The 14,488-nt window shown below is 41.0% G+C and overlaps 1 protein-coding gene and 1 long non-coding RNA gene across 3 annotated transcripts in view; one reads left to right on the top strand and one right to left on the bottom strand.

Annotated features, from left to right (window-relative positions):
• Positions 1-12,782, bottom strand: part of LOC148428626 (uncharacterized) — an 18,301-nt gene extending 5,519 nt beyond the window's left edge. Inside the window, exons 1-4 of the long non-coding RNA XR_015864969.1 lie at positions 12,695-12,782; positions 5,197-5,277; positions 2,592-2,666; positions 2,194-2,298 (exon numbers count right to left, since the gene is read on the bottom strand). This is a non-coding gene — a long non-coding RNA (uncharacterized LOC148428626). The remainder of the gene's footprint in view (positions 1-2,193; positions 2,299-2,591; positions 2,667-5,196; positions 5,278-12,694) is intronic.
• Positions 2,819-14,488, top strand: LOC148428625 (uncharacterized). 2 transcript variants are annotated; one of them, XM_088409345.1, is made up of 8 exons: positions 2,819-2,913; positions 3,762-3,895; positions 4,015-4,123; positions 6,855-8,267; positions 9,121-9,227; positions 10,603-10,715; positions 12,490-12,595; positions 12,704-14,488. In XM_088409345.1, the coding sequence occupies exons 4-8, from the start codon at positions 6,857-6,859 to the stop codon at positions 12,875-12,877; spliced, it is 1,911 nt and encodes a 636-aa protein (XP_088265471.1). In that variant the 5' UTR covers positions 2,819-2,913; positions 3,762-3,895; positions 4,015-4,123; positions 6,855-6,856; the 3' UTR covers positions 12,878-14,488. The 2 variants fall into 2 exon arrangements, with proteins under 2 accessions (XP_088265471.1, XP_088265479.1); XM_088409353.1 differs by lacking the exons at positions 2,819-2,913; positions 3,762-3,895 and having other exon boundaries at positions 3,956-4,123.

Genomic DNA, 14,488 nt, shown 5'->3' with positions numbered 1-14,488 from the left:
TTCCCCTCTCTATCACCATCCCCCTTTCCATCGTGCCTTTTTCTCCTCACTGGTCACTGCAATTATACCATCAAAACACTCCAGCCTGAGAGCATAATAGCTTATCGCCGCCTGTGTGTGTTTGCGCGTGTGTGTGTTATCGCAAGGGATCAAAAGAGGCACGTGTGTGCGCATAATTGAGTGGCATACATGGTGCATTATGTGCGCATGTATGACAGGGTGGGGGGCAGCTGTTATGTGCGACTTTGGATGCAAGCTAATCCTCTGTGTGAAAACTGCTTCTCCAACCTTTGGCCACACACACACACACACACACACACACACACACACACACACACGCTCGCAGCCGCATGGTGAGAGGAGGGCTCACACTTTCCAACGCACCGTCTATTATTTCCGTTTTGGTTCACACGCCCAGGAGCCGTTATGACCTACATGCCCGGCCGTCATCGCACCTTTGCTTGCCCGCCACACTCTGTTTTTTATTTTTTTTAACCCTTGTGCACACACTTTGCAAATTATACACCGCTAAAATTGTTCGGGAATCAGTTCTATCCATACATATGTGGAGGTTGAATTTATTACCACCCAGAAAAAGTAGAAAAATGGTCTGTGACGTGATGATGACATTTAACTGGTCTCTACCGCCACCTACTGTCTTGAGGTGAAACACAAGTCAACAAAGAATTTTCCGTTAACTGACGTAGCTTGATCGCCGCTCAATGGAATGTTGCAAAAATCACAGGAAAATCAATGTAATAAATCCTATTAAAATGCATCTCAAAAATTGTTATTACAATGGTTGTATATGGTCCAAAATTTGGACAATGATTATTTTAGTACACAAAATCTCGCACGTCAAGATGCAATCACAGAGAAAAGTCAGAATCATTGCAGTTTGAAACTTTACAAGTTCTAACCAACTGCTGGAAACTTCCCCATTGATTCTTTTACGATATCAATCAAAAGAATTTCTAATATAATGCCACGTGGGTTAAACTCCGCCCCCTTCTGCTACTTCCTATTTTCCGCTTTTCAAAACACACAGTCCACTTCATGAGAATATTCATTGTTTGGGGCTGTGCATTGTCATTCACCTTGCCCTCAGCTAGTTCAGTGTAGTTTGTGTGTGTGTGTGTGTGTGTGTGTGTGCATGGTTTTTTGCTACGTTTTGGGGACCAAATCCCGAGTTTATAGTCTTTGCGGGGACCTCTTTCAGTTGTGGGTACCATTTAGTTCAAAGGTGTCCAAATTACGGCTCAGGGGCCATTTGTGGTACGCCAAAAACATTTTAGAGAAAAAAGTTTGGACACCCCTGATTTAGGCGGACTCCACAAATGCATTTTTTTTTTTTAATTTTGCGCATGTGCAAGTCTATAGTTGTCATTATAATAAAAAAAAATGCTGCATTTAGCTTACACATGTTGAAAGACTTAGTTGCAAATAAGTTCGAGCAGACTTGTTTGTTAAATGCTAAAAACAACATTTTGTTCCCCCCAAAACATCTGACACACATGCACATTTCTCATGTCATTATGACATTAAATGCTGGACTAATATAAGAATAAAACATGCTTTGAAAATTGCATTTTTTTTACTTGACCATGTACAAGTCAAATGCTGACCGAACATAATAATAAAATCATAAAATTAGACCAAATGTTTAAAGAAGGCATTTCTTTACATTGTGTATGTACAAGTCAATATTTCTTGCCATTATATATTAAAAAAAACGCTATATTTGCTGCGTTTAGCTTACACATATCTGCAAATATGTTCAAACTTTTTTTTTTAATACCACGATTTTTTTGCATTGTTTTGATGCAATTTGTTGCATTGTTTTGATGCAATTTGTTGCATTTACTGAAATGTAAATTGAGTCCAAATGGAATAACGCAAATTCTGGGCTCGAATTTACCCAGGTCTTGGCCAGATCCTTTTTGACATTGTAAATGAGTTACATTGAACCCAAATTGGGTTATTTTGGACCCAACGGTTTTTAGAGTGTATGAAAACAGAGCTTTATCCTGTTTTCTTGCCATTTCCTGCTCCCCTCCCATGTTTCCATCAACCCCATTGCACTCCCCTGTAAGTAAATCAATGGACATACACTTTATGCCATCTATCGATTTTTTTATGCCCCCCACCCCCATTTTTTTTTTTTTTTTTTAACAAATTGTTGTTCTACTGTACCTCTGTGGGATGCCGTGTTCCTAAGCTCCAAGTAAAGTGGCTGCATGCACGCACGGATGGATGAGCGAGCGGGAGGGTGTTTGAGTAGTTTACATAATCGGAGACCTGAGAGAAATGACGCACAATTTTAGGCTTCGGGCTGCACTTTTCTGTCAGCCATTTGCACTTTTGCGAGGACTGTTTTAGCCATCAATTGCATTCTCACACACACGCGCATGCTCACGCCGCACGCTCCTTTGTTATTTAGATCAGATGCAGCCATCATTGACCTTGTTATCTCCTGCCATTCTCCCTCTGCGTGTTTTTTTCCTCCTATTAATATTAATTGACTGCCTGCTTGCATGTCAGCCTCATCCACAGAGATGGAGCTCCCCCCCCCCCAAACCGCATCAACTCACCCTCGTCCGTAGCTGCGGCCATCTTTTGTTGGCCGGCCTTGGTTCCATGACAACTGAGGGCTTTTGGTGAGTTGCCTAACAGAAGCAGAGGGAGACAATAAACAGGAGACGCTCATGTGAAGGGCAGCCATGACAGCATTAATCAGTGGAAGGCAGGCAGGAGTAGGAAGTGGGGGCTGGGGGAAAAAAAAAAACACTCAAAACTTGCTATTTTAGACAACTTCCTGTAGTTGAAGTGCAAGCGTTGAGTCGGGTATGCATACTTCTGCTCTGCCTACGCAAACTCTTATAGCAGCGTTTCTCTGGAATTTTAACATGGCAGGTATGATCAATTCTAATGGAAGGCTTTTTTAATGCACTACATTGTCTTTTTAAATTAAAAACAAAGTAATTGGAACATGAAACAACTTATTGATGAATTGTGTTTGAATTTCTGCAGGTAACTCTTTAAAATGTCATGGTAGAAAAAGGAATTCTTTTCATATTAAGAGCAAATAAAGTGGAACATGAAGCGGATAATTGCTACATTGTTTTTCAGTGACTCTGTGGCAAAATGTTGTTGTCCTTTATTTTGTTTCGTTTTATATGGATGTCAAATGTTTCCAGCGGATCAGAATAAAATTTTAGAGTTGCTGGATAAAATCTGCAAAAAGATATCACAACAAATGTAGCTCTACACTTTTACAAATCGGACACGGATGGCAAAGCACTCACTTTTAAGTTTTTTCCCCCTTCCTGTGGATTTTTTGAGGCTGATTCTAATTTTTGGTAGAAAAAGCTGCCAAAATCAATTATATAAATAATTTTATGTACCTTTTTTTAAGTTATAGTTGGAAATATCTATTTTGCAAAACAGTGATCGGACCGAAAACTGGATCAGTGATTGATAGAATACATCATGAAATATTCAAGTGGCGGCTCTAAAAACACAGAGATTATCGATTAATCAGACAATTAATAAAAAGACGAATAAGATAACATTAGTTCTATCAAAACTGCTTTTCAGTAGCCGGCAATTATGGTAATGGTGTAAACGGTTCGAGTACCTGCAAGTAAAAAGTTACAATATGCAAATAATCGGCCAAGTGGCCGATTATTTTGGTTGCGCTTTGAAGCTCCCTCATCGCCCGATTAATCGTTCGAGCGCCAATCTTTTGCTGTTTGACATAGTTGGTGAGGCTAACATGGGCGGGGCAGAGTCATCAAGTGGACATCATCATCATCATCATCATCGTCGTCGGCAGCGGCGGCGGCATCATCGGAGCATGATGACACTGAGTGCCAGCCCGGCACAGAAAGCTTTGGTGAGCGAGGAGAAGTGGATCACTTAGTGGGGGTGGTTGGAAAAAAAACAAAACAACGCGGCCGGAGAGCTGTGGACTCACATGTCCGACCCCCCCCCCCCCTTTTTTTTTTCTACCAGCATCACCGCGGGTGCCAGCTGAGGACATTCGAGCAAGGAAGAGCGCGCATCGGCGGACACCTGAGTGGAAAACCTCGCTGAGAGCCCGCTGCAGTTCTGCCGTCAGAGAGTAAGTCATTTTGGGATTTTTGCTTTTTGTGCCTTCGTAAATCCGCGTTGTTGATATTATTTCAAAATGCGACATCATCTGTCCAGCTGCCAGTTTCTCATACAGATGTTGCCAAGCTTATTTTTTTTAATTATGATGGATGGATTCACACCCGTAAACCCTGTCGTCAGGAATACATCAAAATGATTAACTCATTCACTCCCAAAAACGTTTTTAAACGTTTTTTTGAGAATATATATATATATATATATATATATATATATATATATATATATATATATATATATATATATATATATATATATATATATATATACACACATATAGGCTGGCACTGAATGCAAAGTTTGATTCGATTTGACAGAACAAAGTAAAATATAGTTGCGTGTACATAACATCTTTTTTTGGGTGAATAATTCCGTCTAATCTAGTGCAACATGGCTTTCATGTCCATGGCTGTGTTAATATTTTGGCCAGCTTTGCGGCTGGCTTTAAAAAAGCTAATCTGGCCGGCGCATATAAGCGCATTGGCCCGCCTGCCATCTGGGCTGCGTTATGGCCGGGAAGAGAGGGCATTTGAATAATTGATATTTAGCTATTTATAGGGGGATTATTCTCTCAGTATTTCACCAGGAGACCCTACATGCGCGCTAGCCATCCGTCCGTCCATCCATCCATCTCTGTGTGCGGTGAGTGTATCCATCTGAAGTGGATTAAGGGTGTTATCAAAGCTAAGTCGGACTATACTGATCACACACACAAATACGCAGTGGCATACACACCGATGTGATGTTCTGAGTCCATCACACTTCCAAAGGACCGTTGACCATTGTTAGCCCCCTCACAAGCCTCTCATGCTTTACTACTGTGTGAATCATCCTGTGTGTGTGTGTGTGTGTGTGTGTGTGTGTGTGAGTGAGTGATGGTAAACACTCTGATCAAACAGTGCTTAACAAGCTGCCTGAACTGATAAGAGGGAGCGGAGGGGATTGAGGGGGGTTACAGAGGAAGGAAATAGGGGATATTTGGCCGTGATGATGAGAGGAGACAAATGTCACTGTCAAAACATGTACCTGATTATTCTTCGCATTTTGTACATAGGCGAGGAGTGAGCGCCGATCCAAACATAGAAGAAGTCCAATTCTCAAAGTTTACTGTAAAACGAAATAGAAAACAACATGGTAGCTTAGTCTTTAACCCTTGTGCATACACGTTGCAAACTACACACTTTGCACTTTTTCCTAATGCTTTTAAAGGCGCGATCATTCAAGTTATTTATCACTATTTTTTTTCTTTCAACCACTCAAATTGTTGAGTGACATCAGTTCTATCCATACATATGCAGGTTACATTTATTAACACCCATAAAAATGTGAAAAATTACGTGATGAAGACACTTTGAGACATAGCCATTAACTGGTCTCTATCGCCACCTACTGTCTTGAGGTGAAAAACAAGTCAACAAAGAATTTTCTGTTTGCTGACATAGTTTGACGGCCACTCAACGGAACGATGCAAAAATCGCAGGAAAATCAATGTCATGAATCCTACTAAATGCATCTCAAAAATGATAATTGTAATGGTTTTATATGCTCCAAAATTTGGACAATGGTTATTTTTGTACACAAAATCTCGCACGTCCAGCTGCAATCACATAGAAATGTCAGAATTGTTGCATTTTGACATTTTACATGTTTAACTCATCTGCTGAAATTTCAGCTCCCGAGTGTTTTTTACCCCATTGATTTTTTTTATATCATAAAAAAAATTAAGGAATCTCCATTATTTGTAACATGATCCCACAAGGGTTAAATAAGCTATCTTAATGCTAACATTAGCCAACAGCACATGTAGTGCCGTTCTGACAAGCTAAGCGGGGTTGAAACATCTCCATGAACAGTATATTAAAATAGTTGTCAAATAATTTAATAATCGATGAAATGGCTATTAATCAATTAGTTTTAACTGCTAGTGTAATCGTAGATCTAGTAATAGGTAACATTTTTACACAGCTCGTTTTCGGCTACAGGTACCCGAAGTTGAACATAGTGTACATCGTGAACATGGTGTAGTGGAGTTCTTCTCAATTATTTTTAGCAAAGCTACCGCAAGGAAAGAGAAAACATTTAGCACCCACTCACTGCGGTGACTATAAATGAAATCATTATCGATTCAAATTTGATCAAATACATCTAAAATTGTATCCTTATACACATTACAAAATGAAAAATCAATTTAGATCAACTATCAGCAAATGTTTTACTTTAAAACTTGTTTTGACACGGTTTATGCAGGTTATAGCTTATTCTGAATCCGAAAAAAAGTGCTTAAAATACATCAAAGCCCAGATAAAAAATGTAAATTCATGGCTAACCCTAACCCAAAACTAGAAACAATCATGACAAACTGAACTCTTTGATGTTTAACAAAATTAAAAAGAAGAAATACCGTAATAATAAATTTAAAATTGATCTGGAACATTAACATCAATATCTTCAAGATTTTAACCTGAAAAAAAGGTATCATACATTGTGCCTTACTTGTTGACAGACTGAAAAAGTTGAGAAGTCCTACACAGACTTTGGACAAGGAGAGGGACACTACACACTACACCCCCCCCCCCCCCCCAACTTGTCACTAAATTGTGCATGCCTTCATTTTGTTAAGTTAGGTTGCAATATCAGCGTGTTATCAGAAGAATCTAATTCCCGCTGTGCAACTCTTCCCCCAGCGATGGACTCCCCCTCACACCTCTTCGAAGACCCCAATTCCCAAATCCACCCGTTCGCCCCGCCACTTCTCTCGGCAGAAGCGCTCGGGGGGCTTCCGGGAGGGGGTGCGCCCCCTTCGACCGCCTTCGGACCGCTGGGCTTTCCCCTCATCCAGCAACACCTCAGCCAATCCTGCGGAACCCCTCGCGGCCCCCACCTGGAGCGGGAGGGCCAGGAGGGCCCGTCGACAGGCGACGAGCTCCGGAAGCGGACGGCCTCCCGGTGGGGCTCGGACTTGGCGAGGGTGAAAAGGACCAAGCTGGAGGAGGGCGGCGCCAGGCGCTGCGGGGGAAGGAGGGAGCTGAGGAGGAGGAGGCGGGAGGAGCTGAAGGAACAGCTAGAGGAGGCCAGGGAAAGACTGCAGGCCCTGCAGGAGAAAGTGCTCAGGGCCTTTGGGGAGAGCAGCGCGGAACAAGACGAGGGGAAAAGGAGTGCCGACGGAGGAGACGCGGACGACGAGGACATAGCCGAGAGAATGTTTGACGAAGACGAGGACGTTTCGGAAAATGAGCCCCTCTCGCTTATGGGCCCTTTTTATAGCTTCAAGCGAGGAGAAGAGAAGCAAAACCAAAGGGCGAGGACGGAGCGAGGGAGGGGCGAAGGTGCGATGGAGGGGGTGGGCCTGTGGTTGGACTGGGACGGGGGGATCAAAGACGAGGACGACGAGGGGGGCCACAAGTTTGCCCAGGCTTTGAAGCTGGAGCTGGGCAGCGCCGTGGCCAGAGTCATCGATCGGGTCCTGCGCCTGTACACCGAAACGTCCTGCCCGCAAGGCGGCGACGGCGAGGCGCCGGCAAGCGCGGAGCGAGGGTTCGGAGGTCAGGAGGAGAGGACGGCAAGAGGCGAGGAAGACGGCGATAGACAGCTGCAAACCCCTCAGACGGAAGATGCGGCCTTACCGCTGGTGGCCCGGAAGTCACCTGAGCTCCAGAAGGCCCGCCCCCTTCTGGGCCCGCCTCTGCCGAGTCACCCCAACCTCGCTCTCCATCTCCCTCGACCTCCCCTTCTCTTAGCCCCGCCGCCCCAAGGCAAGGAGCCGGCCACTGGCCACGCTCCCTCATCTTCTTCTTCCTCTTCGTCGTCCTTCCCGGCTCCGCCTCTGGCGCTGCCGCTACTCCACTACTCCATGCAGCAGCTCTTCTCGCGCTCGCTCCCCCACCAGCCGCAGTTGCCCCATCTGCCCCAGTCGTCCCGCAAAGATTTCCTCAACTCCGAGCCCTTCCTGGAGTTCCCCGCGCACCCCTCCTTTCCCCCGTTGCCTCTGCTGGGTCACCTGGGACCCTCCCTTGTGCGCCACGCCCACAGAGAGAGGGAAAGGGGGGTGAGGGGCGGGGCCATGTTGGATGGAGAGCTTTACCTGAGCGCAGGCGGAATATCCTTTTGCCAAAAAAGAGAACTATTATCTTTTATATTAGCGAATATCAATGCTACAATCGGTATGTTTTCGATACTGGGATGATTTGCAGGTATCGAGTACTCATGGAGGCTGCTAATATCAGCCGCTGACAATTAAAGCTACAAATAGACCAACACGCTTTTTTCCAAAGCTTAAAGTGATTATTAGTAACAAAGGAACCCAATAATTAGCTGACATTCATTTTGATACTAGCCACTATTATGGCTGCAGGTAGACTTTTTTTTTCATGGCTGATCGTGATTATCCGTACCCAACGAAACCGATGTTTTCAGCCGATACTTTTTTTCATTAAAACTAAAAATATTGCCTATTTTTTTTTGTATATGGGATCAAAACTGGCCTTATTTTTAAGGTATCGAGACCTCGTAGAGGGTACCGATACCAGCCACTGATACTTACGCTAGGGATAAACTGATATGTTTGTTTTTTGATCAATTGCGATTATTAGTAATGGAAGTCACAATATATACATTTTCCGCAAAAGGGAAAATATTCTTTAAGTATATGTTAAATAACTTTTAAAATTCACATTATATTGATTTATTTGTTTGTTTAAAAAAAGATCAAAGAAAAGCAAAATGTGCAGCGTGTTCCGAGGGTCACGCGAACCTTTTCTATGAAGTTAACTGAAAATGAACACAGTTTGATCATTTATCGGACATCGGATCTTTAAAAAAGGATGAAGCCGATGTCCGGCCACTGGGCGGATTAGATAGACGCGGCAACAATCGGACGCTGAATCTGATTGGACAAACCCAGATTGAATCGAGCGGCATGCAGTTATGTCCTTAACCTGCTTCGTGTGTACACCCAGGAAGGCTTGTCTCCTTGCCACCTGAAGAAAGCCAAACTCATGTTCTTCTACGCTCGCTACCCCAGCTCCAACACGCTCAAGACATACTTTCCTGACGTCAAGGTGTGTGTGAGCGTGTGTTCATTTGATTTGATTCATATCGCAGGCGGCTTGCGGTATGACGCTGTGCTTTAATCCCAGGTGTGGAACTCCAGTCCTCGAGGGCCGGTATGCTGCATGTTTTTGAAGCTTCTCTTTCAAACACACCAGATTGAGATGAAGAGGATACTTTTCAAGTTCCTGCAGAGCTAACGCTAAGCTAATTATTCGAATCAGGTGTGTTGGGCAGAGAAAACCGGAAAACAAGCGGGATACCGGCCCTCGAGGACTGGAGTCCGATACCTAAGAAATCAATGTACAGAAATGATGTATTAAAAAGACTGGCAATGTAACTAGCTAGCTAGCTATGCTAATATGAAGATGTATCTTCTCATTGTTTGTGTGGCTTCTTTAGAGTGCCTCATTGTTTGCTGTGAGTGCAGGTCGGGTTTTTTTTTTAAGTTCGAGGAGACAGCTAGCACGTGGACAGGATTTGGGGCTGGTGTGGCAGTGCAGGAGTTCTCAAACGGGGGTACGAGTATCTGTGGGGGTACATGAAGGCACCTTCTGGTGCATGTGTATTTTTGCAACGTGGAAAGCCACTAACAACCTGCTGGGAAATATTCTAGCCTTATAGTCTATTTTTGCAGCTTTAATTTGTGAATAGGCTTCAAAAAAGAGACAAGATTAATATATTTTTTTTCCAGGTTGTAGAAGAAGTACTTGATTGACAGTTGCGTTTTCATCTTATTTAGTACACAAGCCCAAGGTCAGAGCGCTTTTGAAGCCACATTTTAAAGAGTGGAATTTTTTTTTTTGGAGCTTTCAACTTTGTCAGGGTCTTCTCTGTGATGTGTCAAATTTATACAATATAGCTATTTTCAATTTGAGGTCAAGTAATGAAGTAGTCTTACCATAATTCCCCAAATACAAGACACACTTTTTTTCCCCAAAAAAGGTGAAGGCCAAAAGTATAGGTGCGCCCTATAAACAGTAACTTAAAAATTATATATATAGTTTTTATTCGACACCATTCAAGGAAGATTGCTCCATCAGCCACACAGATGCAAATTTTTATACTCATATTCTTACAGTATTTTCAGCACTATAAGGCGCACCGGATTATAAGTCACACCTTCATTGAATGGCCTATTTTAAAACAATTTTCATAAACAGGGTGCACCGCATTATAAGGCGCACAGAGTAGAAGCTACAGTAGTGGCTGGGGTTACTTCTGTTTTGCTATAGTTTTTACATTGTTATACGGTAGCGTAGAAAATACCAGAATTTGAGCCCAAAATGAAGGGTGTGTCCTCTACACAGGTGCGTCCTATATTTGGAGAATTACGGTACTTGGTGACCTGCCATCTCTTGACGTTTATGTCTTTTATGCTTACAGTTTAACCGCTGCGTGACCTCGCAGATGATCAAATGGTTCAGCAACTTCCGAGAGTTCTTCTACATCCAGATGGAGCGCTTTGCCAGGCAGGCCGTCCGCGAGGCTCTCACCCGGTTGGTTTGCTTGTTTTTTTTTTTTAACTCATTCTTTCACGGCCATTTTTCAAAGGAAACACACTTCTGTAGCAGCCATTTTAGATACGTTTCATCCATCTTTGAAGGCACGCAGAATATTATTTTGTAGCTCTAGCAGTCCATCTTAAATAGTTTATACCTTGTTCCGTTTTTAAAGGGACAGCGTGTAAGATTTTGATGTTTTTTTTTTTATTAAAATGGAATAAATTAAATGGGTGTAAATTTCAACAACTTGTAAATGAATGTGTTCTTAATGAACACCAGTATGCTGTGAATATAATCTAGTTATCATTAAATTATTTTACATGTGGGGTGGTGCTTCTTCGGAGGCGGCCATGTTTGTTACATCTACGGACAATGGTAAATGCGGCACCTGCAGCACCTCCTGTTGGCCGTAATGAAAAACTGTCTAAATCTTACACACTATCCCTTTAAGTAATTAGCAGTAGAAGAGCACATTTTCACTAGTTTCTCTTTTTCTCACGAGAGTTTTTTGTGAAGACTCATTTCAAATTGACCTTTGACTTTTACGCTAATATTCTTTTGCGTTTGTGACCGTTCGGAAATCTTTATCAGCTATATCAGCTGTAGAGCAACATAAACAAAACACCAAACGGGTTTTTGAAAAAATGTTCTTTGTAAAAAGAACACCATGAATGATTTTAATATTTGAAACGGAACTTCATTGGAAGTGAAATATCTGGAAAAAAAAAAGGTTTTCTCAATGTTTTTCACGCTTCGTTTTCAAGCTCCTCACGAGCCTCCACATTTCCTTTTCCTGCTTATTCTTTTTACGAACTTTTGTTGTGCCTTGCTGATCGCTGCTCAGATGCATTTCTGCCATCCAGTGTCACTTTTTTTTATCATAAAACGGCTTTTAACCCTTTCACTACCAATTCTGTTTTTCTCTGAAAAAAAAACCAAAACAACTTATGGCATATATTACTTGATTTTAAGTCTAGGACTCTAGGATACTTGGAAAATTATTTTGAAAATTCCACTTCCATAGATTAGGTTACAGGCCCTGGGATTTTTTCGCCCATCTGTATTTTATAATAATGATAATAATATTAATAACAGCAGGACTAATAAAGGTGCGAGAGAAGTGAAAATGATCAGCAAACACCTACAATAGATATTAATCAGTGTAATCTATAGTAACAAACATTTATAACACATATTATGAAAATATTTCCGCAGTACTAGGTGGTTAATTGACAAGAAATTGTACAACGCAACCTACTTTGTTGACGCTTGGCCCAGCACTGGCTTGTTTTGTATGGAAAAGTTGCTTGTGGCCAATAAATGTGTAGATAGTTGTGTAACGAACCGCTGGAATGCCAAATCATCTTTTTGCTAACATTCCTAGATCCATTTGGATTTTTTTTTCAAAGGTTGTGGGACGCATTGTCCCAACGGGAGGGTTAAATCCTTTGCTTTGCAGAAAAGTTGCATCAAACCCTTGAGAAAACATGTCCTGCAGAAAAAGCAAAAAAAAAAACCAACAACAACAACAAAAAAAAACGTATAACTACGTTTTGGGGATGCAACGTAATAATTTAAAAATACCATATCACCAGGTTTTTGGAAGAGAATGAGTTAGAATTGTGTACAGCTATTGTGATACGGCGACCGAGAGTATAATGCATCAAAATGAATATTTGGGATCCATGTGTGTGTGTGTGTGTGTGTGTGTGTGTGTGTGTATATGTGTGTGTGTGTGTGTGTGTGTGTGTGTGTGTGGGTGATGCAGGGACGGTGCACCTCGCTTGGGCAGAGAGAGTCAGCTGCGGGTGGGCCGCGATACGGAACTTTACCGCATTCTCAACATGCACTACAATAAAAGTAACATCTACCAGGTGAACCTTCATCTAAAATCAATATTTTTGTCTTGAGCCGCTTCAATTTCAAAATTGGACTTTTTTCCTTTTTGTTTTCCCCACCCCTTTTTTTCTTACCGTTTCCAGGTGCCGGAGAGGTTCATCGAAGTGTCAGAGGTGGCCCTGAGGGAGTTCCACTCGGCCATTTGGACAGGCAGAGACAGCGACCCCTGCTGGAAGAAAGGGATATACAAAATTATCTGTAAGCTTGATAGTGGCGTGCCGGATGCCTTCAGACTGCCTGGTTGTCCAGTCGGTTAATTCAAATCAAGTTTTGCGTCTTTTTTTTTTTCCTTTCTTTCTTTTAAAACAATGGTGCCTTGAGATAAGAGCAGGGGCGTAGCCAGTATTTATTTCACGGGGTGGCATGCATTGTCAGGGTTTTTGTGAAATGAAATGATTTGATTTGATTGGATGTTTTCAAGTGTAAAATATGCAGTTAATTTAAATTATTGGCAGGTTTAAAGGGGTCAAACAATATTGCATGCATGTAAAAATGGCAGAAATCCCTTGATGGGTGACCCTTCTTATGATGTATTTCAAGATATGAGCCAAAATTCACAGCAAAATAGAATATTTTTGAAATTACATAACATAAATTAGAGATAGACCAATTATTAGCTGGAAAGATTATCAGCGCCACTATTTGTTTTTTTTTACAAGGGCATCTGCCTTAAAAAAAAAAATCAATCATAATAAATCAATTTAAAATAGTTTTAGCGACATGGAACAATTTATTCAAATTTTCAGTTAACTTTATAATGCTGACCCCAGAAACTTTTTGTTTGAAATTTGCTTGAAAACAAAGCTCAGTGAATTTTTTCCAATTCTTTTACTTTTAAATTTCGGAGGGATTCATTTAGAGCTAATTACTTGTTTACATCTTCCATTTAACTTTTTGAAAATTTTACAACAATGATACATCTTGTCTAAAGTGGATTTTAAGACTTAATAAAGGAAACAAAAATGAACATTTAACCGTTAAAATCTTTGACGTCAATATTTGTCAATTGAAGTGAAGGAGTTAAACACATTTCAATATTGTTACAAGTTGGAGCTTGTATTATTTTTTTATTTTACTTTTATTTAAAATTAAAACCATCTCCAAATAGCCACTTTTACTACTGATGATTGCCGTTAGCCTCGAAATAAAAGTCTAAATCTTGAAATTCTTTATAATTATGATGTTGTAATAAAGTACAATATTTGATCGTGTATTTTCTGTTGTTTTTGGGAAAGTATGAATGGGATTCCTCTTCATTTCTGTGGGAAAAGATGATTTGAGATTCGAGTGTTCCAGTCACAATTGTGATCAGGAATCAAATAAAACTTGTATCTCAAGGCACCAATGTACACAAAATGAACATCCATGCATGCGTAAACGTGTTTGTTAAGACATTAAAGTTTAAATTCTACATTTGTTGTTTTAAACATTCTGTTTACGCATATTTCAGTCCAGTCTGATTTATATTAAAAGTCTTTTTTTTTGTATCTTGTATGTATTGTAATACATTTGGGAATTATTGGAGGAATATGAGGGAAATTAATGACAGCGGGTTTGAATTAAAATTTCTGTTGACTGGAATAATCTATTGAAAATTGTGTAGAGTGAGACATGACCTGTAAAAGTGTGTTTGGCTTGCAGCTATTTGCATTGTGGATTCTTCATTTGTTTTGTGAGATTTTATTTGTGACGTATCTTCAAGTGCATGTTTGCGATATTTGCTTTTGGAAATGTAACCTGTTGATCTGCGTTCCAAATGTGCAGGTGAGCATATTTTTGAAATCCGTGCCTCATTCAAACACACTCATGTGAAATTGGATGTTGAAAATGAGCAGTGAATTAAAAAAATAAATAAAATGAAAGGTTAA

Source organism: Hippichthys cyanospilos, chromosome 1 (assembly GCF_059441005.1).
Source record: "Hippichthys cyanospilos isolate Australia breed blue-spotted pipefish chromosome 1, RoL_Hcya_1.0, whole genome shotgun sequence".
Classification (NCBI taxonomy): domain Eukaryota; kingdom Metazoa; phylum Chordata; class Actinopteri; order Syngnathiformes; family Syngnathidae; genus Hippichthys; species Hippichthys cyanospilos.
Note: the sequence above shows the minus strand (reverse complement) of the source record. Positions and strands in the feature narration are given on the sequence as shown.

Excerpts from the sequence above, each read along its gene's own strand:
- LOC148428625 (XM_088409345.1), top strand. The coding sequence starts at position 6,857 with ATGGACTCCCCCTCACACCTCTTCGAAGACCCCAATTCCCAAATCCAC. Across the intron at positions 8,268-9,120 it reads TTACCTGAGCGCAGGCGGAA|CCCAGGAAGGCTTGTCTCCT; the intron begins TATCCTTTTGCC and ends TTCGTGTGTACA. Across the intron at positions 10,716-12,489 it reads GTCCGCGAGGCTCTCACCCG|GGACGGTGCACCTCGCTTGG; the intron begins GTTGGTTTGCTT and ends TGGGTGATGCAG.